The sequence below is a fragment of the Ostrinia nubilalis genome, chromosome 29 (assembly GCF_963855985.1).
Source record: "Ostrinia nubilalis chromosome 29, ilOstNubi1.1, whole genome shotgun sequence".
Classification (NCBI taxonomy): Eukaryota; Metazoa; Arthropoda; class Insecta; order Lepidoptera; family Crambidae; genus Ostrinia; species Ostrinia nubilalis.
In genome coordinates this window covers 5,939,927-5,962,171 of record NC_087116.1, presented here as the reverse complement: position 1 = coordinate 5,962,171, position 22,245 = coordinate 5,939,927, and the positions used below count along the sequence as shown (strand labels likewise).

Sequence of the window (22,245 nt, the reverse complement as noted above, 5' to 3'; positions counted from 1 at the left end):
ACGTTTATACGCCAGTTAGGTTAGAATCTAACAAACAAATGAACATCTAACCTTTAGATGTTCATTTGTTTTTAGACGTGTCACTGAATGTTCGTTTTTTGCGACGTTCATATGTTTTTAGATACTGAGCGGTCGTTTTTTGCGATGTTCATTTGTTTTAGACTGAACGTTCCTGTTTTCTGCGGATTCTGCGATGTTCATTTCTTTTTGCTATTTAGACACTAGGCTAAAGGGTTTTCTCAGTGAGACGCTCGCTTTTTTGTCGATTTTCATTTGTTTTTGGTACATCTATGCACAGTCGCGAGCACAAAACTGGCTCAAGGGAATTTGGTGCATGAAATGAAAGTCGTAAGGTCCTTTTTACAGTTTATTTTAAACGCTCTCTTGCACGGGCGGTTCATAGCCTTCGGGGCGTTCGCCCTTCTCGCCCGCCTCGCCGCGCTTGCCGCCGCCGCCCTCGCCGTGAAGTTCCATGAGTTTGGAGATCTCGAAGCGCGGCCGTTTGAGCACCTTGACCTGAAACGAAAGTGTTATTGTTAATGGTGTAAAGTTGTATTTGGTTTGGCAAGATTGCGGACGAATGTCTAAGTTGGGATAATATCTAAAAAGCCCGGTCTGTGAACACGTAGAATCCCGTCCAATGACCCCAAGCTAGCCATCCTTATCGCTCGCGCATAATTATATTACTGTGCGACGGGCGGCCGCAGTGTGTGCGAGCGCGACAGCAATATAAATACGCGTGGGGTAGCTTGGGGTCATTGGACGAGATTCTATCTGCTCGTCGACCGGACTTTAGATATTGTATGAACACTAGTAGTGGCGCGGCAAGCGCGCTCATGCGTCTAATGAGAGTTTTCGCGAATGAAAGATCCGCTAGATGGCGGGACGTGGATGTGGGGTCTGACTGCTGCGTGATTGGTGGATTTTGACATATTTCATTAGCGAAAACCCTCATTTGAATCAAACGCGAAGCTCAAGACAGAACTCCATGGAGGACTGTTGTGGACGCCTCTGCCTCATCTAAGGGACATAGGACCATAAGCCATGATTTCCATAATATCTCACCTTCCTGATGCAAACATCCCGCAGCGGGTAGATGCCGTGGCACGCCTTCTCGATGTCTTTAGCGATGGAGTCAGGGATCAGCTTGTTGACCACCTCGCGGATTCCGAGTTGGTGACGTCACGGGTGACGATCCATAAGGCACCACTCAGTATTCATACAATTTTAGATGCGCAGTTGCAGCGCCTTTACAAGTGACAGTGTGACAAACCGTGCGAGTTTGCGCTTCTAAAGTCCGGTCGCCGAGCAGACAGAATTTCGTCCAATGACCCCAAGCTACCCATCCTTATCGCTCGCGCGTAGTTATATTGCTGTCGCGACTGTGCGACGGGCGCCCGCAGTGAGTGTGCGAGCGCGACAGCAATATAATTAGGAGCGATAAGAATAGGTAGCTTGGGGTCATTGGACGAGATTCTATCTGCTCGGCGACCGGACTTCAGATATTGTATGAAAACTAGTAGTGGCGCGGCAAGCGCGCTCATGCGTCTAATGAGGGTTTTCGCGAATGAAAGATCCGCTAGATGGCGGGACGTGGATGTGGGGTCTGACTGCTGCGTGATTGGTGGATTTTGACATATTTCATTAGCGAAAACCCTCATTTGAATCAAACGCGAAGCTCAAGACAGAACTCCATGGAGGACTGTTGTGGATGCCTCTGCCCCATCTAAGAGACATAGGACCATAAGCCATGATCCTCATAGTATCTCACCTTCCTGATGCAAACATCCCGCAGCGGGTAGATGCCGTGGCACGCCTTCTCGATGTCTTTAGCGATGGAGTCAGGGATCAGCTTGTTGACCACCTCGCGAAGTTCCGAGTTGGTGACGTCACGGGTGATGATCTCGCACATCTTCTTGCGGATGGCTCGCACCTGGGTAGTAGAGAGAGATTGTAATTGTTGTAGCTTTTTTATACTATAGGAACAAGGATTTACACAAAAAGCATGTTTTTGTTTCTCTATTTGTTAAGACTAAGAGTAGGCGCAGACCATCGATTTTTAGTTGGCCGATAGTTGTGCCCGATTTTAAATTGTATGAAGAATTGGCCAAATCGAATCTGCGTAATGTGCGCACTTCCATATAGGGTTGCCAGGCGTCCGGATAAAGCCGGACATAGCCCTTTCGGACCCGCGCTTAAACTAGAAATAAATTTGTAATTTTGAAGATGAATTTTAGGTAATTTGGGGCCGCAGATTACGAATCTGCTATAATTTTTCAGATTTTCCGCCGCCATCTTGGAAAATTCATATACTAACAATTGTATCAAACTGGGCCCTTCACTTCCCACGTACAATTGTGAGGGTCAAAATTGTAAGGGTTTTGGAAATTTTATCAATGGCATGAATTCCGAAAAACGTGTTTATAACCAGTAAGGAATAAAGAGGTTTCATTTTTATACCAGTATTTGCCATTTAATATTGATTTGTGGGCAAAACCATCTGTTCCATGAGCTCAACAGTAAATATAGCGCTCGAAATATTCCAATGAAGTTTTAATATCTCCTGGATCATGAACAGCATCTCCTGGAAGATGTTGACGATTGAAGGGCTTCGTCTGCTATGCCGCTTGCATACTCAGAGGTATGTATCGTCATGAATGTCTGAGCCTTCATCAGAAGAAGAGGAGTAGTTCATCTGAAGTAGCCGAAACTAGCTTTTGTCATTGTCATCGCTCTCATCCCCAGATGTATTGAGCATCTCTGCGATAGTAGCGTCGTTTAAAATCGGAAACATGGTGCGGAAACCATGAAAAATTAATAATTATGAGAAACTTAAAATACGCATAAGGTATTGTAGGGCCCACGTCGATACAATTGTGTCAGTAAAGTTCGTTAAGCCATTATGCCAAAGTCTTTGCTTACAATTAGTCACTGTTATCACAAAAAGATGCTATTTTTATCTATTTGTTTAATCAATAACTTGTATATTACTACAATTACAAAATAAAACCATAGTAGGTACTTTCTTTCGCCAAGTCGGGGAGCGCAATCAGTCATGAACTGTACAGGTTGTAACCGGCTCACCAACTGCGCTTCGGACAAAATTTGCACGGGAGGTGAAAGAACGCATCCCGCACAATCGTACGATACTCAGCCCATCCACTTCCGATGTAAAACTAATGAGATAATCTCGATTTTGTAACCCGCACAATTGTATTGGAGCGGTCCGAAAGGGATAGTTAGGCTTTTTGATTGCGTGTCCGGCCAAAATAACCGATGTCCGGCCTGTCCGGCTTTTGTTAGGCTTTTTAGTTGGCTGCCGCGCCAGGCGAAAGTCGAGCCACAGAATAAGGCACGCACGCATCAGGACGTTAGGCAACCGATGATGATAGTACTCATTCGTGAGCTCACTAATTATCGCATGTCCGGCTTTTAGGGTAAAATGTCCGGCCAAATGAAGCACATAATCCGGCTTTTGTGTTTTTGGACCTGGCAACCCTACTTCCATACATGCCCATACATATCAACTGCCCGACTAAACTATCGGCCGACGAAAAATCAACGGTGTGCGCATAGGCTAAAGCTTCAACCACACCATCGCGTGCAGATCGTCATCGCCATTGCCGGCTCGATCATAGGCCAATGACAGATGGGTGACTGTGACAAAACAGTTTCTGTCACTGTCACGTCTCCATGGACTTGATATAGTTCCAAAATACTGAACTGTCCTACCCATGACATTGACAGCGGGGCGCCACCGTCAATACCGGATCGCTTGTTCCGATTTTTGCCATGTTGGAAACCATATAGTTGAACGATGGTAGCGGCCCCCCTGTCATTGAGTTTGGTGGGACAGTTCAGCGTGGGTCATCTATATGAGTGACATATCAGTCACGGCGACAAAAGTGCGTAAGTCTTTCCTAAATCTTCACTTTAAAAGTTCAAAGAATGATTTATGAATAGTGTTAGTAACCATTACAAAAAGCAAAAACATCAAACAATTTCAAAGTAAGAGCCTAAGCACACGATACGTTGCGGCGTCGTACCGCAAAGATTTCGCTCGTGTCGCCACAGATACAGGGTGGAATTTTGTAATGCCACCTGGAGGGAAAGTACTCTTAATACTTTAGATAGAAAATTTTACTGAAAGAAAACATTCCTTTATTTTTGAAAAGAAAGAGAACTGCATTCAAAGATTTTTGAAAATTCACTACCACACCATACAATTTTCTGTACACAATTAAAATAATTTAAGATTCCATGGTTTTCCTTTCATTCGATTTATCAAGTTTGTTAGAGAGATTTCATCCTTATACTTAACCCTGACGATCGATGTAATGTAATAAAAATACAGGATGTAATTTTTAACAGATTTTAGTTGGTTCGATTCCCGGGTGTGGCAAGCAAATTTTTGGAAATCTTTGAATGCAGTTCTATTTCTTTTCAAAAATAAAGGAATGTTTTAACCACAGTATTAAGAGTACTTTCCCTCCAGGTGGCTTTTTTTTTAAAATCCACCCTGTATTTCTATGTAAGACGACGCAGCGATGTCGCAACGCATCGTGTGCTTTGGCTCTTACATTTGTAGGGTAGTTAGAATGTAGCAGACCACAAATAGCCAGCGGCAGACCCACAAGCCACGTTTGTGTGAATGCGTCGATCTCCGCAGTATTATCCATTGTGGGTGTGACGCGCCATATGGCATGCCACACAGGCGGGACTGCAGGAACTTAGGCCAGTAGCCTTATGTCCGTTTTCACCATCAATCCCTAATTCTTAAGTGACCCTTATGGTAACAAATAACAGGTATTTTGTTTTCATAGGGGTCACTTAAAAATTAGGGATTGATGGTGAAAACAGGCATTATTCGCGTATTTTGACAGTCAAGATCTTGCTGTGACGTACAGAATTCGGCCCATTGAAAAACAGTTCTAAATCCGTATTCACAAGTCATTTTGATAGAATGATTACTCGATAGGATCGCAACTCAGTGTTTTGTTGTCATTGAAGTTTTGTTACGTGAATAAGGCTACTGCGCGCGGATTGTGCTAGAAATTTACAGCCGTTTGTACAAATTCGTATCGCGGTGGCGCTTTGACAACTAGTTCAAACGAAGCTATGACGTAAACGGAGCGCAAATGCGTCTTACGTAAACGGAGCGTGTAAAAGCGGATAAAGCTACTTTTCCTCAAATGCAAGTCACTCTTCACGATAGGTAATAAATAGGTGAATACCGCGGAGGCAACAATTGAATGACAAAAACTAAATCGAAACAAAATCGGGCGACTAACACGTGAATACGAAAAGTGATAAATCGCTTGCATGTCGTTGCAGTTTTGTTACGTGAATACGCCAACTGGTTTCGAAGCTAAAGTGTTCTTTTCCAATCAAATCTGATCCATGCATCTGGAGGGCATTAAACATTGACTAACCTGTGTGTGCTGAGCGTAGCAAGTCTTGCGCTGGCTGAGCGAGTCCTTGTTGGTGAATCCGATGCAGAACACTCGGAGCAGGTATCCGTCGGTGGTCTTGACATCGATGTTGGCTTCAACGAGCGTCTGCCATTTCTTGACCATCCATCTGACAGTGAAAAAGGTATTTGATTAGCAAACTGACTTAGGATTACTAACTTTATGGTCTTAAAATAGTGACTAACGCCCGTATTCACAAATATTACTATGAGGTCTCACAGTGCGCGTACGCACAGGGTGACATGAACCAATCACAGAGCAACCAACCCTGTGCGTTCTATTTAAGCAAGCGTCGTTTGTGAATACGGGCGTCAGTTTCTTGCGCTGCTTCTTCTCAGCACTGGCCCATTTATTGTCCCGAAGCAGTGGTAGGGTCAATACTGGGACGTGTAAGTGCTTTTTAAAAGCCTACTTGCAAAAATAAAATAAGTTTTTAATGAGGTTTTTAACTAACTGACCTAGCAAACTTAGTACCGACTATGTTCATCAGAAAAAATGGTGTAAGAAATTTTTCAAATCAGTCCAGTAGTTTTGGACTTTGGAACCTATTCAAATACAATCAAATCTTTCCTCTTTATAATATTGGTGTACAAAAACTAGTGGCTTGCTAAGGATCTTTAGTTGTATCGCACCAAAAGTGATTCGGATCCCGATGCAATACAATTTTTTCTTTATTTCTTCCATTCTTTGAATCACTGGTATATACTAGCTATTGCCTCTTTATAATATTGGTGTACAAAAACTAGTGGCTTGCTAAGGATCTTTAGTTGTATCGCACCAAAAGTGATTCGGATCCCGATGCAATACAATTTTTTCTTTATTTCTTCCATTCTTTGAATCACTGGTATATACTAGCTATTGAAAATGAGACTGTCTGCCTATAGATATTGGATGATACCTAATATAAAGTGTGACTTTCATTAGGTGTTTGCTTTCAGTAGTATTTTACAGTAGATGACAGATTGACTGTTCCCCGGGACAAACTTGGCCTTCACTGGTTGGGTTTATTGGCAGGCAAGCTGTAGATCCTGGCTACACAGGAGTTGCAGCAGTAGGAACGAGAGGTGGGAACAGTCCTGCATCGGTAGTATTAAGAATGTAGCAGTGACATAAAGGGCCTCTCCATACTGATGGGAAGGCACTGCATTATGTGACAGCATATTATATCTGCAGCTTGAAACGATACGAAGACCACATGGGATACCTTCGTATAGCTGGGCTGCAGGTTTGGAAATTATGATAATACTAAAGATCGTTTCATACACGAAGACGCACCCCACCATTCTTCCGCTAATATTTGAGTGTTATCGGTACACGCTAAATGATCCATGAGTGCACACGCACATTACAATAATGACGCTCGGATTGCTCGGACCACACTCCCCGCACCCCGCGCGACCGAGACCAAAAATGTGAGGGCACGTCTTCGTGGATAACACCTAACAACTACGTCATATGCGACAGTATTTAAGCCTTAGCTCGACGGATTAGCAAGCTGAAGTGGCAATGGGCAGGGCACATATTACGCAGAACTAAGCCGATGGGGCAACAAGGTTCTGGAATGGAGGCCGCGTACCGGAAAACGCAGCGTGGGACGTCCACCCACAAGGTAGACTGACATCATAAAGGTAGCAGGAAGCTGGACGCAGGCCGCTACCAATCAATCAACATGAAAATCATTGGGGGAGGCCTATATTCAGCAATGGATGTCCTGTGGCTGAAATGATGTGATTCTAGTCTTACCTGAGCTTGTCAGTGGTGAGGTCCATTCCGTGGAAGTTGCAGAGGACATTGCGGCCCTGCACATCCTCAGCAATCAGGCGGAACTTGCGGAAAGATCTGGAAGAGACGGAGATGAGACAATTAGTTGTAGTTAGTAATCTATTAAAATAAACTCGTAAATTACATTTTTATTTAAAGTTATTTAAGGAAAACATTGGTTTTTGGCTTTACTTGCTGTTGTTATCCAGAGAAACATGGAATTTACAAACGGATCCAATTTATTCAGTAACTTAATATTGATACTGTTGCTCATGAAGCTTACTTACTTATCGTTTTCACCCTGTATATTTAATTTTAAGCTCTTTAGAAACTACATGATTTTCAGTGCTCAAAAATAAAATATCAATCATTTATTCTACTAAATTCCAAGCATGTTTCTGTGCAAAATACAAATGTAGCAATGACACAAAAGGCCTGCACACACAGGTATAAAGGCACTGTATTGTGTGACAGCAAACAATATCTGCAGTTTGAAACGATATAAAAGCTATGACAAGCTTTCATATAGCTGGACTGCAGAACAAAAATTTTGATTCAAAAAATCATTGTTGTAGTTGTTTTTCTTTGCTTGATAACAGATTATTTAGCTTTGATGTCTAAAATCTGTCAAACTCCGTACAAAATAGACCATTTATTGCTATAGTTACAGTTAAACAAAATCCAACAATGATTTTGTGAATCAAGTTGTGTACTTCAACAACCATCAAAGGTTGTTTTTCTATGCTTGATAACAGATTATTTAGCTTTGACGTCCAAAATCTGTCAAACTCCATACAAAATAGACCAGTTATCGCTATAGTTACAGTTAAGTGGTGCAAGTCACCCTTAGAACAGAAATTAAAATAAACAAAATACCTCACCTCTCAGCGTCGGTGTCAGCTTGAAGATCGGCCAGCGATACTTCGAAGACACGGCCCTTCAGACCTTCCGACGCGATTTTGGTACCCTAGAACAGGTTTATGACTAGTTTAGACACAGTATGGAGTGGTGACATTTGTAGTATACGTCAAAATAAATGTTCAGTGGTAAATCAAAAGGGAACAAATGTTTTCATCAGTTCTGTGTCATTGCGAGCTAGGTGGATCATCATTTTAGAGTTTTGTGGTGATTTCAGCGCCTTCATTATTTATTTAAGATAGTAACTTCCAAGATACTAACAGTAACAATGTAAATATTTATGTTTTTCAGACAATAGGTACTTCGTAAAGACCATGCAGTCACACACATGGTATTAAAAATCATTTATGATCAGTGAAAGTGACTGAGAGTTAGTTGGACTTGACAACATGTAGTTTTGACTTACAAAACAGGTTTTGAAGACAAAAAGTTTGCAATTTGGGACTTGAATTTGATATTAGCAAGTCTAGATTCGAACTATAAACCTAAATTTGACGATTGTTTATCAATATACTTAAAATAAGACCTGAAATCACCACGCGATACAAGTTCAACATAACGTTTTGAGGTTAGTCAAAAATTTATGATAATTTACCTGAGTACGGTTGACGAGGGTCGTGCCGACTTGTCTCTTGTTGAACATCGACGGTGCCTTGACATCGTACCAGTCCTTGCGTGTGAACGGGTCTACACTGAAATCAACACACAAAATTTAACATAACCTCAAAGACAACTTACCAAAAGTTCCTATATCCAGCATTTACACTTTGAAAAACTAACACAAGTGGCTTGAAACACACGCCGGTAATTGTAATTAGAGTAGACAGAAGACTCAAAAGTTTCAGAAGTACAAAACACTTGTCGAAATCATCTGACACGAGACGTCGATTTTTAATCTTGAAATACTAAATTGATCATTACAGAACTGAACACATGTGTAAAGGAATTCGTTAGTATATCGAGTAAACTAACGAATTACGCGTTTATTGCAGACTTACATCTTCTTCTTAACACCTTTCTTTCCGCCTTTCGAGAGGCCTTTATTTTTACCGACCGCCATGTTCACACACAAACTTTGGAAAGACTATTTTTTGTTTATGCCCGTCAGCCGTCAAACATTATTGTCTATGATCTGTCAAATTTAATGTTGCCAGTACACCAACCTTCAAAATCTACTAAATTATATCTTTGCAAGCAAAAATGTGATTTCAAGGTGAAGTTGACTTTTTCAGGTAATCTAACATTTTGACCTACGTTCAGGTGAAAACAATGATATTTTCATACTTTTAAATTAAATTAAAATTATATTGTGGACCTATTAGTGATGTACCGTGATGCGCGTGACCAAGAATTTGAAAGATACGGGGTGCTGCGGTGAGGTTTTTGCATATTTTATTGCATAGATCTTATTCATATTATTTAATTAATTATTATGCTATAAAATAACAACAATAGCTATTCGTTAAATGTTGTTTATTTAAATGAACAATAAAAAAATAAGTTTTAAAAAAGTATACGATTGAGGTACGTTTTCCGATTTCATCCCTCCTCTCAATATAAAAATTGTTATGCTGCGTTTACACTGCGCGGAAATTAGCCGAGTCAAGTCAAAAAAACAGTGGAGTAGGGATGAATAATATGAATGAATTTCATCCCCACTCCTCTGTTTTTTTGACTTGACTCGGCTAATTTCCGCATAGTGTAAAAGCAGCATTATACTAGCGCTATTTTGATAATGGAGTTGGCTATCTAATGATTTATCGAAACGCAGAATGCAAATGGCATTATTTAGTAAAAACGATGCTCAGTGGATAGTCAGTCCAGACTAAAAATAAAATAGTTATTCCCAGTTGCCCCCACTGGAGACAAAAGGGAATTTGTCCCAGGCCGTTAGAAAACAACGTTCAAGTAACAACGTTCTAGTAAACGACTATCACCGACTACGACTATGAATCACAAAAAATAATGCGAAACTTATCTCATCAGTCTATTTAAAAAGATCAAGAAAGAAAGAAAGAATCTAGACAAGTGGCACTTTTTGATTGAATCTCAAATCCGTTGTTGTAACTCCATATAAAAAGGCTCTTCGACATAAAACTCACGTTTTGCGACTTGTCCGTGGGGACGGCAGCTACAGACAGACGATTGAAAGTTTTTATGTAGCAGATACGTCAAGGCATGCACTTATTAAGTAATTAGAAAAAAATATGGAATAAATAATACCTACTTCACAATGAAAATACTCAGAGGATAATTAATAAAAGACATGTAGTAATTATTTCAGAACATTTTATTTGCTTTAAGCATAATCAGCTTCACAATCTACTCAGACCAACTGTTCAAATTTCGAAAAACATAAACTATCTATTGTTAACATAATCAATGTCTAATCTATGTTAAGCTGATAAATCTAACAGCACATGAGTAGTTCTTCAGTTTCCACAGTGGTCCCTCTCCAACAATCGCATCTGTAAAAAAATGAAAAATAAAGTTAGACATGAATTTGGCAAATATTGAATGACGATTAAAAATGCTCTTGAGATCATATTGTGCCAATTAAAATTGACATGACATATTCATCAGTGTGGAATAAGGAGCAAAATCAAAATCAAAATCAAAAAATATTTATTCAGTTTAGACCACAAGTGGCACTTATGAACGTCAATAGAAAATAATAAAAAAAAGAAAAGGTAGCCCTTATGGGGCACTTTACATGTCTCCTTATCTTTTGGGCCCTACCAGCGCTTCGAGACAAACATATGGCAAGTGCTGAGAAGAAACGCCGGAACAAACTCAGTCACCACTTATTGCCAGGAATTATCTAACGGTAAGAATAGTCAAATTTAAGTACATCAAATATGTGCAGACTGAACTGACCACGCATCCTTGTCATCAATATAGTCTCGAACCTTGTAGTACCCTTTGGACATAAGGGTATTTTTTATATGTATCTTAAATTTGTTTATTGGCAATTCGACAAGGTTGTGTGGTATTTTGTTAAATATGGTAATACATTTCCCCAAGAATGAATTACCTATCTTATGCAACCTGAATGATGGAACAGCAAGTTTATTCTTATGTCTCGTGTTAAATGAGTGGACGTCACTTTTCTTAGTAAATAAATGTATATGTTTACGGACATACATAATGTTATCAAATATGTATTGCGAAGCCACAGTCAATATATTGATTTCTTTAAAAACTTCTCTAAGCGAGTCACGTGGTTTAAGACCGTATATTGCCCGAACAGCTCTTTTCTGTAAAATGAAAATTGATTCTATGTCTGCTGCTGAGCACATTTTTGGACTTCAAATACTTAGTTGTAGTATAGGTATATGGCAGTCGCAGTTCTCACCACGCTTTATTAACTTTAAAATGCCTTACTAACCTTAAAATGATCCGCATTTTTCGTTCATCAATGCTTGTTTCTAGTTTTCTCATGATTTCTATTGACTCAACATAGGGTCAAACACGCGGCGGGAAACAACTTCAAAAACATGGTTCTTCAGGTATTCTGTCTGATGCGATTCAGTACCCTAAAACAAAGGAAAAACTTATTGAAACACAAAAATTAAGAGTAAATGAAAGTTTAATTTGTAAAAAAAGAATATTTCAGTGGTAAATCAAAAGGGAACAAATGTTTTCATCAGTTCTGTGTCATTGCGAGCTAGGTGGATCATCATTTTGGTTACTTTACGTAAAAGTGTGGTAATTTCACTCCTGTAAATTTTTTGTTGTAATAAATTCCATCATTAAACTAAATTAAACTCATTTCTTTTTTCAAATTACTCCGACAAACAAGAGCTGAAATTACCACGTGATAGAAGCTTCACTTCCAATTTTTTGTTACACTTAAGGAAAGTATGTGAAGGTTAAGTTACCTGGTTACTACGGTGGAAACCACGTGTCTTTTGATAGCCGTAAACAGCGCCTTAATATCAACTCCTTGGTTGTCAACGGATCCATACTGAAATCATAAAATTAAATAATTCAACATAACCTCAAAAAGCAGCAGCACATAACGTACAACTAAGGTTTCAATTTTTCAGCAATTAGTAAATTATCCTTACATAAGTGACATAAAAATGTAACAAAGAAATTAATTTAGGAAATCGAATCAAAAGAAAAATTAATCAAACAGTTTAGAAAATGAAGATCACATTATTTTACAAACACCAGAAGACATTAAATGATTTTGTATCTTGAAATATTAAACCAATCATCACAGATCTGAAGAAAATTATCAAATTATTTATACCTAAATCGAATAAATTATTAACTTATGTTAATATTAATGCAGACTTACATGGTTTTCTTGCGAAGAATCAATAAAACTTCAAAAAAGCTTTGTTGTTAGCAGTGGTGGGTGCTGTGCTCGCTGTGCTATGCATCACGGGGTGGAAACCACGGGGTGGAAACGCCATAGAGTTTGACAGCTCCATAGAGAGTGAATTTTTTTGACAGTTCCGAGAGGAAGTGACTTTTTTTATAGTTGTCTTCTGTATGCGACAGTGGTCTTTTGCATGTTAGAAACCTTAGAAACCTTTTCGAATTACAACTTCAGCTTTTATTCATAAATTATTTTATTGAATCTATGTGATTTCTATAAATTAAATGGTTATTTAAAAGTATAATAATTCAAAGTCGTAATTTTCACTTTAATCACTTTAGTTCCGTCTCGAGTCTACAACTGTGACATTATTAAAAAAAAATAAACGTCAAAAATTTTTCATCGAAAAAACGTGTTTTTCTACGATTTTATTTAGGTTATTACTTGCAGCAACATCATGTTTTAAGTATTGAACCACACAAAGGATTAAATCTTCATTACAAAATCATTCATAACTCCATTTAAATCAATGGAAACCAAATATGGATAGTTTCATGGAGTAACAACATACTTTGGATTTTGGACATAAAATACAGTACAAGTAGGTACATTGCAGGCATAGATTGCAGGATACAGTGAATGATACGTGTTTTATACAATGAATCTAAGTACCTATTTGTTTCAGGTTAATATCGAACTTCGAACTTATAAAGTGTTAAGCAGCAATTACAATAAAAGTGCTTGCTGTGGAATCACTGGTGCTGCTCATTATTGTCAACTGTTACTTAAAAAGGTCCAGATGAACCAACATATTCAATGAAGTTTAAAAGAGACCTATTTAAACAATAAAACAAGACCAAAAATGCTTAATTACAAATGATGAACTCATTTCATTTGCAGGTTATGCCATGCATTAAATTAGGAAGATTTGTGTTGGATGAATTACCCAGATAACAATTAAAACAACTTCTATTTATAAGAACATTCGGTAAGTACCTATAAAATTGAAAAGACCCTCAAAATCATTCTTACCCGTATCTTCTGACGCTTTTATTTATTTATTTAAAATCTTTATTGCACACATAAAAACAGTGGTACAACAGGCGAGCTTAATGCCATGTGGCATCTAGGATCAAATAGAAAGACCTAAAAGTTAATTATTTGATTACAGATTGGTGGAATCCAGATTCTGTGAATATTATATTAAGTAATTGATTGACAAGTACACATTTGACAAGGTAAATTAATTTTCATTTAACAAAGTAGTATGAATCTAGAAACAAAACAGACAGTAGGCATGGTAGATAGATAGATCGATCACTTGTTTATATGCTGTACTCTTTATAATATTAGTGTAGAATGTAGATGTAGAAGATTACAGACTTACGGTGACTTTTTGCTCTAAATTTACAAATATTTCATATATTTTACAGGTGGTGAGAAACATGTAGATCTGGCCTGCTTACAGTGGAGTGGACAGAACCAACGTGAGAGTGAACGTGTGAATTTATGGAGAACATTAAACTATTTTACTATAAGTCTTAACGCAACATATTTTATATGAGTTACATACAAATGTCAATCCGTGAGTACATAATGTAAAAACTAAAACAATGTACTGTTATCACAACAGTAACTGTAATCTTTTAAAATCCAGTAGTTTTATTGCTTATTGATTTTCGTAAACAAAATATTTCATGTTATATTTCATCAATAAAGTTTTATTTTATACTTCAATAGTTTTATTTTTAAACACATTACATGAAACGGAACGGATCATAAAAAAAGTATGAGAGGTATATATTTAATCTGTGGGCGGCAGACGCCATATTGTTTACAGCGCCACCTACTGGACAATCTAGCTCGGTACCAGTTTGTTTATCGTTCAACAAATACTAGGGCCGTTTCCTATCTGTCTTTAGACATACTCTCTAATCTGTGGTGGAAACGCCATAGAGTTTGACAGCTCCATAGAGAGTGAATTTTTTTGACAGTTCCGAGAGGAAGTGACTTTTTTTATAGTTGTCTTTTGTATGCGACAATGGTCTTTTGCGTGTCTGGAATCAAGTTAGTAAACATTTTCGAATTACAACTTCAACTTTTATTTATAAATTATTTTATTGAATCTATTTGCATTCTATAAATGAAATGATTATTTAAAAGTATATTAATTCAAAGTCGTAATTTTCACTTTAATCAATTTAGTTCCGTCTCAAGTCTACAACTGTGACATTATTAAAAAAAAAAAACGTCAAAAATTTTCATCGAAAAAACGTGTTTTTCTTTAAACAAATTTTATCTAATTAAAATCAATAATTTCTCAATCAATATTAATAAGAACTACATGTGCATGGATTGCCAGTTGGATTGATGTTTGTTTTAAGAAGAAATTTCTCTCTAAGATATCCACTCGAGAAAGGTTATTGCAGCAACATCATGTTTTATCAAGTATTGAAACACACAAAGGATTAATAAATCTTCATTACAATATCATTCATAACTCCATTTAAATCAATGGAAACTAAATATGGATCGTTTCATGGAGTAACAACATACTTTGGAGTTTGGACCCAAAATACAATACACGTAGGTACATTGCAGGCATAGATTGCAGGACACAGTGAATGATACGTGTTTTATACAGTGAATCTAAGTACCTATTTGTTTCAGGTTAATATCGAACTTATAAGGTGTTAAGCTGCAATTACAATAAAAGTGCTTGCTATGGAATCACCGGTGCTGATCATTATTGTCAACTGTTACTTAAAATCCAGATGAACCAACCTTGACTTCCTATTCAAATAAGTTTAGAAGAAACCTATATAAGCAATAAAACCAGACCAAGAATGCTTGATTACAAACGATGAACTCATTTCATTTGCAAGTTATGCCATGACATAAATGCATTAAATTAGCGACGTTTTACCTGAAAATAAAACGTTTATTAAACATACTTACCTTATTCGAAGCCTTTATAATGAGAGTAGTGTCTGTCTTTTCCTGTTTGAGTACTAGTTTTGACGTATAATCTGCCCACGTGACTTCCGCTCCGGTCCCCCACCGCCTAAGCACGCCTCAATTAACGACACTAGCGCCACCAACGGTAGCTCGAAACTAGGTTTCGATATTCTCGCCATTGTGTTTTATGACACCAGGTAGATTTAAAAAGTAGGCTTCGAATAAGGTAAGTATGTTTAATAAACGTTTTATTTTCAGGTAAAACGTCGCTATTAAACAGTACTGTACCGTTATTCGAAGCCTTTATAATGAGAGACGTGTCTATTATCTCCTGGTGGCGCTGTGTAATCGCCAAAATGATCAATTGAAGAATAAGACATTGATCAGTGAGAAATGTTATGAATTAGTTAGAACCTAAATGATTGTTGAATATTTAGGTGGACACGCTTATCTGTCTACTGAGTGGTAATGTACTGTGTGTAGGTACATTATAATATTTTACAGAACGCAACCTGCATCTGCATCTCCGTAAATTCACATTTAATGCATCGTTTATTAACTACTATGTAATAATGAACTATCGGTTACTTTACGTCATGTAAAAGGCGCAAAAGCTACGTCCACCTTCACTCACAGTATCAGACCGTTGGATGAATTTAATAAGCTTCGGTAGGAGTGAATAATTATTAGGTATGGATAAGAATATTCACTGGTACAGTTAAGGTCGCTTGCCGATAGCGGGCGTTTGATGATCTCCAACATTTCCCACATTTAGGTATCAGCTCAGATTTTAATATTTATAAACCTTTACAGGACCGTAGCCTAGGTGGACGGTGTAATGAATATGTGACAATAGCTAGCCGGCTATGTATAGGTACGATACTTTTGTATTGCCTGAGTATTCCGCGTTATCGCTGTTCGCTAGGGATAGCGAAGTTTGAGTCGGAATTGATAAAAATTATAATAATACAGACTTTCCTAGTACAAACTTAGTAATCTTTGTGGTTTACCAACGTCGGTGCTGTGGTAAGACTGTGCGACCATTATCTTTAGGGCTAACAGTGATAACTTGTCAGCTAGATCAGCTTATTGACGGTTAGTCAACCAGCTTAATTCAGAGCAATCTTAATATGTAATTATGTATTATTGTAATTACAATTATGATAATAATGTTATAGGGCTGAACAAGAGTTTGTTTGCATCAACACAAAAATTATCTTTGTGTTGGAGTCCTTTAACCACGAATTCTATAAAATCATAATAACATCATTCTACCACCAATAGTAGTGGAGCATCAATAAGAATGTTGCGAAAGCGGGAAAAGTTATGCAGACGAAGTCGCAAGCACAGCTAGAATTAAATGATAGTTTCGTAGCCGATCTAAACCTTATCAGGTTTCATTAAGGCCCTTAGGGTGGGCATCGGATTTAATTTCGAATGATTTATTTTCATCACCCTGAATGCCGTTGGACGATCGCTCATTTGCACGATGTAATAATATTTATGTAAAAATATTTATGTAATGATGTTTGTGTAACACTAAGTTTTATATCATCGCCAATGTCACTCATGATTCATTGAAGTGTACATACCTAAGTTGCCAGTAGGTAGGTAGGTAAGTACTAATTTTTGTGACAATAGTCAGCAGAGACAAATTACTTTATTGACTTAGCGAGTCGGGTAGGTATTAGAATATTTCACGAGGCTGTTGTACTTAAAACAAGTTAACTCGTAAACAGTTGTGTGTGCCACAACATTTTGCTTGTGACTACCTTCGTTACAGTATAATAATTGATGGATTTAAATCACATCAAATACGAATTTTGTAAATTGTACTATGTAGGTAGGCGAAGGACTTTCGGCCCCAAGCAAAGAGCTTAAGAGTGCGGCACAATTATCCAAAATTAATTTCAACCATGTTTATGTACTTCTGTGTGACCCTAAGGTCACAGTGATAATTGGAAAAATCAGAGTTAAATTACTTTCTTGGACTGAAGGTTTTGATTTATTCCCTTTAACTCCTCGTAAAAGTCGTTTATATTCATACGACAATTTTTATTGAACCACAGAGGTGCACAAAAGGTCGAATTAACAATATGACATGGTGTCATATGACATTAATAATAAATTATATTTATTTACTTAAAATAAAGTAGACAAGACGTAGTCATTAACACTATAATAGGGCACACGGAAAGTTCAGTTAAGAGACTGAAGACTTGTGTGACTTTTGGTATGCAATCTTTTCTCCAACGAATGTAATGGCTTGTATAAATGAGAAAATAACAAATTGTAGTATGTAAACCTACGCGGTTTAATACAGTGTGAATCATAAGTATTTGGTATTGGGTGCCATGAGCGCCTCAAGTTGGCGGTTAAAATGCTCTTTGCCTCACGCAAATCATGAATTGTAGTGTTATAACATGAGAAGAGCCAATGCTTTAGGATTTGTAACGTTACGTGACTTGATCTGCATGTTTTTGGTAACCGAGACTCGGTTAGGCCATTTTGTATTTATGGAGTTCACCTTTTACTGTTACTAGTTTGTAAGACTGTTTTATTTTGTTTATTTATTTTATATAGGTAAGGACCGACTTCATTGTGTTTATTATCCAGACTTGTGTGCTTTTATTACAATAGGGGCATGGGTTATATCTGACCCCGAAGCAAGGATGGGTCCTGAGTTACCCCAGAATGAAGTCGTCCAATAGGTAAGGGCGCGAATGTCGCGACTCTTTCTGTGCGAATCAATTGCCGTCAGAACATTTGCATGAGTCTGTCGGTGTACTATAGGTATGTATAGCAGAAAAATACTTATTTTAGTATTCAGTACTTTGTGGTACCCGCCAAGCGTCTATGAATGTATACCTTATTTAAAAGACTATCAGGTCAATAGTTGTAACTTTACTATGCAGAGGCTGCACAAAGGCTTAAGTATATTTAATTTCTCCAGGCGTTAACTGTTCGGTACCAAAAATTCAGGGCGCGTAGCTGCGGCCCCGATTAATTAACATCCTTCAAGATTCTGAAGGTTTAGGGCAATGCCCTTATATCATCTCGGCAGTAATGAAATAAGCCAAACTGACACGAATCGAGTAATTTTAGCGTAATCTCATGATCTCTGTCTCCACCTTTGGCAGGTCTTAAAAAGCTTACTTTTGTCATGAAATAAAGCATTTTAATTGGAGTTCCATAACCCTTGAAAATTATGAGGATTTGGGGCGATGCCCTTATGTCCTCCCGGCAACATCACTTTAGTTTTGCCGTGCAAAATAGAATTTCAGAACCTTTTATAGTTATGCGGATTTAGGGCGAAGCCCTCATGTCTACTCGGTAACTTTACTTATTTTCGTTTGCCGTGGAATAAGGCGTTTGGGTTCTATAACTCTTCAAAATTATGAGGATTTAGGACGATGCCCTCATGTCTTTGAACCGCAAATACAAACGAGCGAGGTTGCTTGGCTCGAAATGTAATGATTTGAGTCCGATTCTCCTTGGGTAATCTCCTATCCCAGAGGGATGAGGGACAACATGAGAGTTTAGAGCGATGCCGTAAGATCTCTCGACGTGAATAAAAATGAGCGAGGTTGCTCGGCTCGAAATGTAGTGATTTGAGTCCGGTTCTCTTTGGGTAATCTCCTATCCCAGTGGGATGAGGGATAACATGAGGGTTTAGAGCGATGCCCTAAGACCTCTCGATGTAAATAAAAATGAGCGAGGTTGCTCGGCTCGAAATGTAATGATTTGAGTCCGATTCTTTTTGGGTAATCTCCTATCCCAGAGGGATGAGGGATGACATGAGAGTTTAGAGCGATGCCGTAAGATCTCTCGACGTAAATAAAAATGAGCGAGGTTGCTCGGCTCGAAATGTAGTGATTTGAGTCCGGTTCTCTTTGGGTAATCTCCTATCCCAGTGGGATGAGGGATAACAAGAGGGTTTGGACCAATGCCATACTAAGACCTCTCGACGTAAATAAAAATGAGCGGCGTTGCCTGGCTCAATATGAGACTCCTTGAGTGTTTGAGTTTTCTCCTATCCCGGTGGGATGAGGGAGAAAAGGTTCTAGCTCCTGGTTTTTCCCTGTTTGCTCCAAGAGAACTTACCCTCGCTACAGGATTATGCTGCTGCGTTTTGGTTACACTGCCATCTAGCTTGCCGAGTAGCCAGTTTGAGTTTTCCACTGTAGGTATTTAGCATAAGGCGAAATCTCAGATCGATCTGCGGAGCAGAGTTGCGATCGTATTGCTGCCGAAAAATTTTCCAGACGCCGCTAGCATCAAATAAACTGCGTATCAGGCTGAATAGACGATGTTCATCCTTCACCGTTTATTACACAGACTCACTGTTTATCTACACAGTAACAGCATAGCGTTTTCCTGAAATCATAGTTTAAGAAAACCACAAAGGTATTATTATACCTACGTACCGTATCCTAATAGGACAAACTGCACACTTCACTCTTGGGTTATAAGCCGTGCGTTAGACTTCCATAATGGCGGTAGAATAGGTACGTCGGTACGCTACCCTACCTAGTGGAAGTTTTCATACTTTCCCCGGATGCATATTGATAAAGGTAGTTTACCGTTTATTTATTTTGTTGATTTATAAATCAACACAATCCGTCCGATGGAATTCGTATGTCTGAAATGGTATTGGTAAGTTGGTACTTACAGCTTATCAATCACATCTTGCGACTGTCAGCAAGCAATCACATCTTGCGACTATCACATTACACCACACCATCCTTTGATTTGACCTCTACGCCAACTCTTGCTCCTCTTCTGCACGTGGACATAATATTTCCTCTTTCCTTTTGAAAATAAAGACATCTAACGGAAAAACCTTTAGGAACAAACACAGCTAAAAAGGAGTGTTATACCGTTAGGAATGGACATTGCTAAAAAGGAATATTAGTTTTAAAACACATCTAACGAAAACCGTTAGGCACAAACATTGCTAAAAAGGAATGTTAGTTTTAAAACACATCTAACGGAACACGCCGTCAGGTACGAACATTGCTAAGAAGAAAAGTTAGCTTAAAAACATATCTAACGAAAAACCGTTAGAAACAAACATTGCTAAAAAGTAATGTTACTTTTAAAACACGTCTAACGGACTACCGTTAGGTACAAGTATTACTAGAGAAGAAAGATAATTATTTAAAATTACACTGAGTTAGATTGAATGCAATCTACCCCCGAACGGTAACACCGTTGTAAAAATAAATTACACTGCGAAATAAGTAATCACAGTAATTTTTATAAGTTTTCAGCCAGTACATAATAATTTAGAAGTACTTACATTATGGTGGTAATATTTTACCTGAATCACGTCACGACTAGTACCTGTGAGATGGGTCGCGAACTAGCGGAGCTAATTCTACGACCGTCTCGAACGGGAACTAAAACACCAATGGCGAGAATATCGAAACCTAGTTTCGAGCTACCGTTGGTGGCGCTAGTGTCGTTAATTGAGGCGTGCTTAGGCGGTGGGGGACCGGAGCGGAAGTCACGTGGGCAGATTATACGTCAAAACTAGTACTCAAACAGGAAAAGACAGACACTACTCTCATTATAAAGGCTTCGAATAACGGTACAGTACTGTTTAATAGGAAGATTTGTATTAGATGAATTACCCAGATAACAATTAAAACAACTTCTGTTGATAAGAACATTTGGTAAGTACCTTTAAAATTTAAAACACCCTCAAAATGATTCTAACCCTATCCTCTGACGCTTTTCGACTAGGATCAAATAAAAGTTAATTATTTAATTACAGATTGGTGGAATCCAGATTCTGTGAATGTACATGTAATTGATTGACAAGTACACATTTGACAAGGTAAATTAATTTTATTTAACAAAGTAGTGCAAATCTAGAAACAAAACAGACAGTAAGTAGGTATGGTAGATAAGACAGATCACTTGTTCATCTGCTGTACTCTTTATAATATTAGTGTAGAATGTAGATGATGTAGGAAATTACAGTCTTACGGTGACATGTGCATCTTTTTGTTCTAAATTTACAAATATTTCATATATTTTACAGGTGGTGAGAAACGTGTAGATCTGAGGTGGAATTGTGTAAAGCAATCGTTATCATTTGGCAGTTCATAACGTACGATTATTCTGTCAAACGCTTTGTTTAACTGACTTTATCGTACGTTATGAACTGTCAAATGATTACGATTGCTTTACACAATTCCACCTCTGGCCTGCTTACAGTGGCTATTGGATTGGACAGAACCAAAGTGAGAGTGAACGTGTGAATTTATGGAGAACATTAAAAACTATTTTACTATAAGTCATAACGCAACTTATTTTGTATGAGTAACATACAAATGTCCAGCCGTGAGTACATTATGTAAAAACTAAAACAATATACTGCAATCAAAACAGTAACTGTAATCTTTTAAAAATCCAATAGTGCTTATTGATTTTCGTAAACAAAATATTTCATGTTATATTTCATCAATAAAGTTTCATTTGATACTTCAATAGTTTTATTTTTAACCGCAATACATGAAAAGGAACGGATCATTAAAAAGTATGACAGGTATATTTAATCTGTGGGCGGCAGACGCCATATTGTATTCAGCGCCACCTACTGGACAATCTAGCTCGGTACCAGTTTGTTTATCGTTTAACCAATACTAGGGCCGTTTCCTATCTGTCTTTAGACATACTCTCTAATCTGTGCTATGCATGCATGCACTGCTGCGTGGGGTTTGGTCTCTATGGGTATTGTGGTGTTGGCTGTCATATGTCAAAACTGACATTTGTCAATGTCAAATGCCTTGAATTGTT

General features: G+C 38.0%; 2 protein-coding genes and 1 long non-coding RNA gene across 3 annotated transcripts in view; 2 read left to right on the top strand and 1 right to left on the bottom strand.

Moving 5' to 3' along the window:
* LOC135085585 (THAP domain-containing protein 5-like) overlaps positions 1–22,245 on the top strand; it is a 308,949-nt gene that overhangs the window by 106,884 nt on the left and 179,820 nt on the right. The gene's annotated exons all lie outside the window — the stretch shown is intronic.
* LOC135085748 (small ribosomal subunit protein eS1) lies at positions 355–9,260 on the bottom strand. Its single transcript, XM_063980547.1, has 7 exons — positions 9,149–9,260; positions 8,746–8,842; positions 8,114–8,199; positions 7,215–7,310; positions 5,433–5,580; positions 1,772–1,933; positions 355–516 (listed from the first exon to the last, which is right to left on the bottom strand). The coding sequence occupies exons 1-7, from the start codon at positions 9,208–9,210 to the stop codon at positions 373–375; spliced, it is 795 nt and encodes a 264-aa protein (XP_063836617.1). The 5' UTR covers positions 9,211–9,260; the 3' UTR covers positions 355–372.
* LOC135085821 (uncharacterized) lies at positions 13,088–14,211 on the top strand. Its single transcript, XR_010260227.1, has 4 exons — positions 13,088–13,273; positions 13,381–13,468; positions 13,652–13,718; positions 13,914–14,211. It is a non-coding gene; the product is annotated as an uncharacterized LOC135085821 (long non-coding RNA).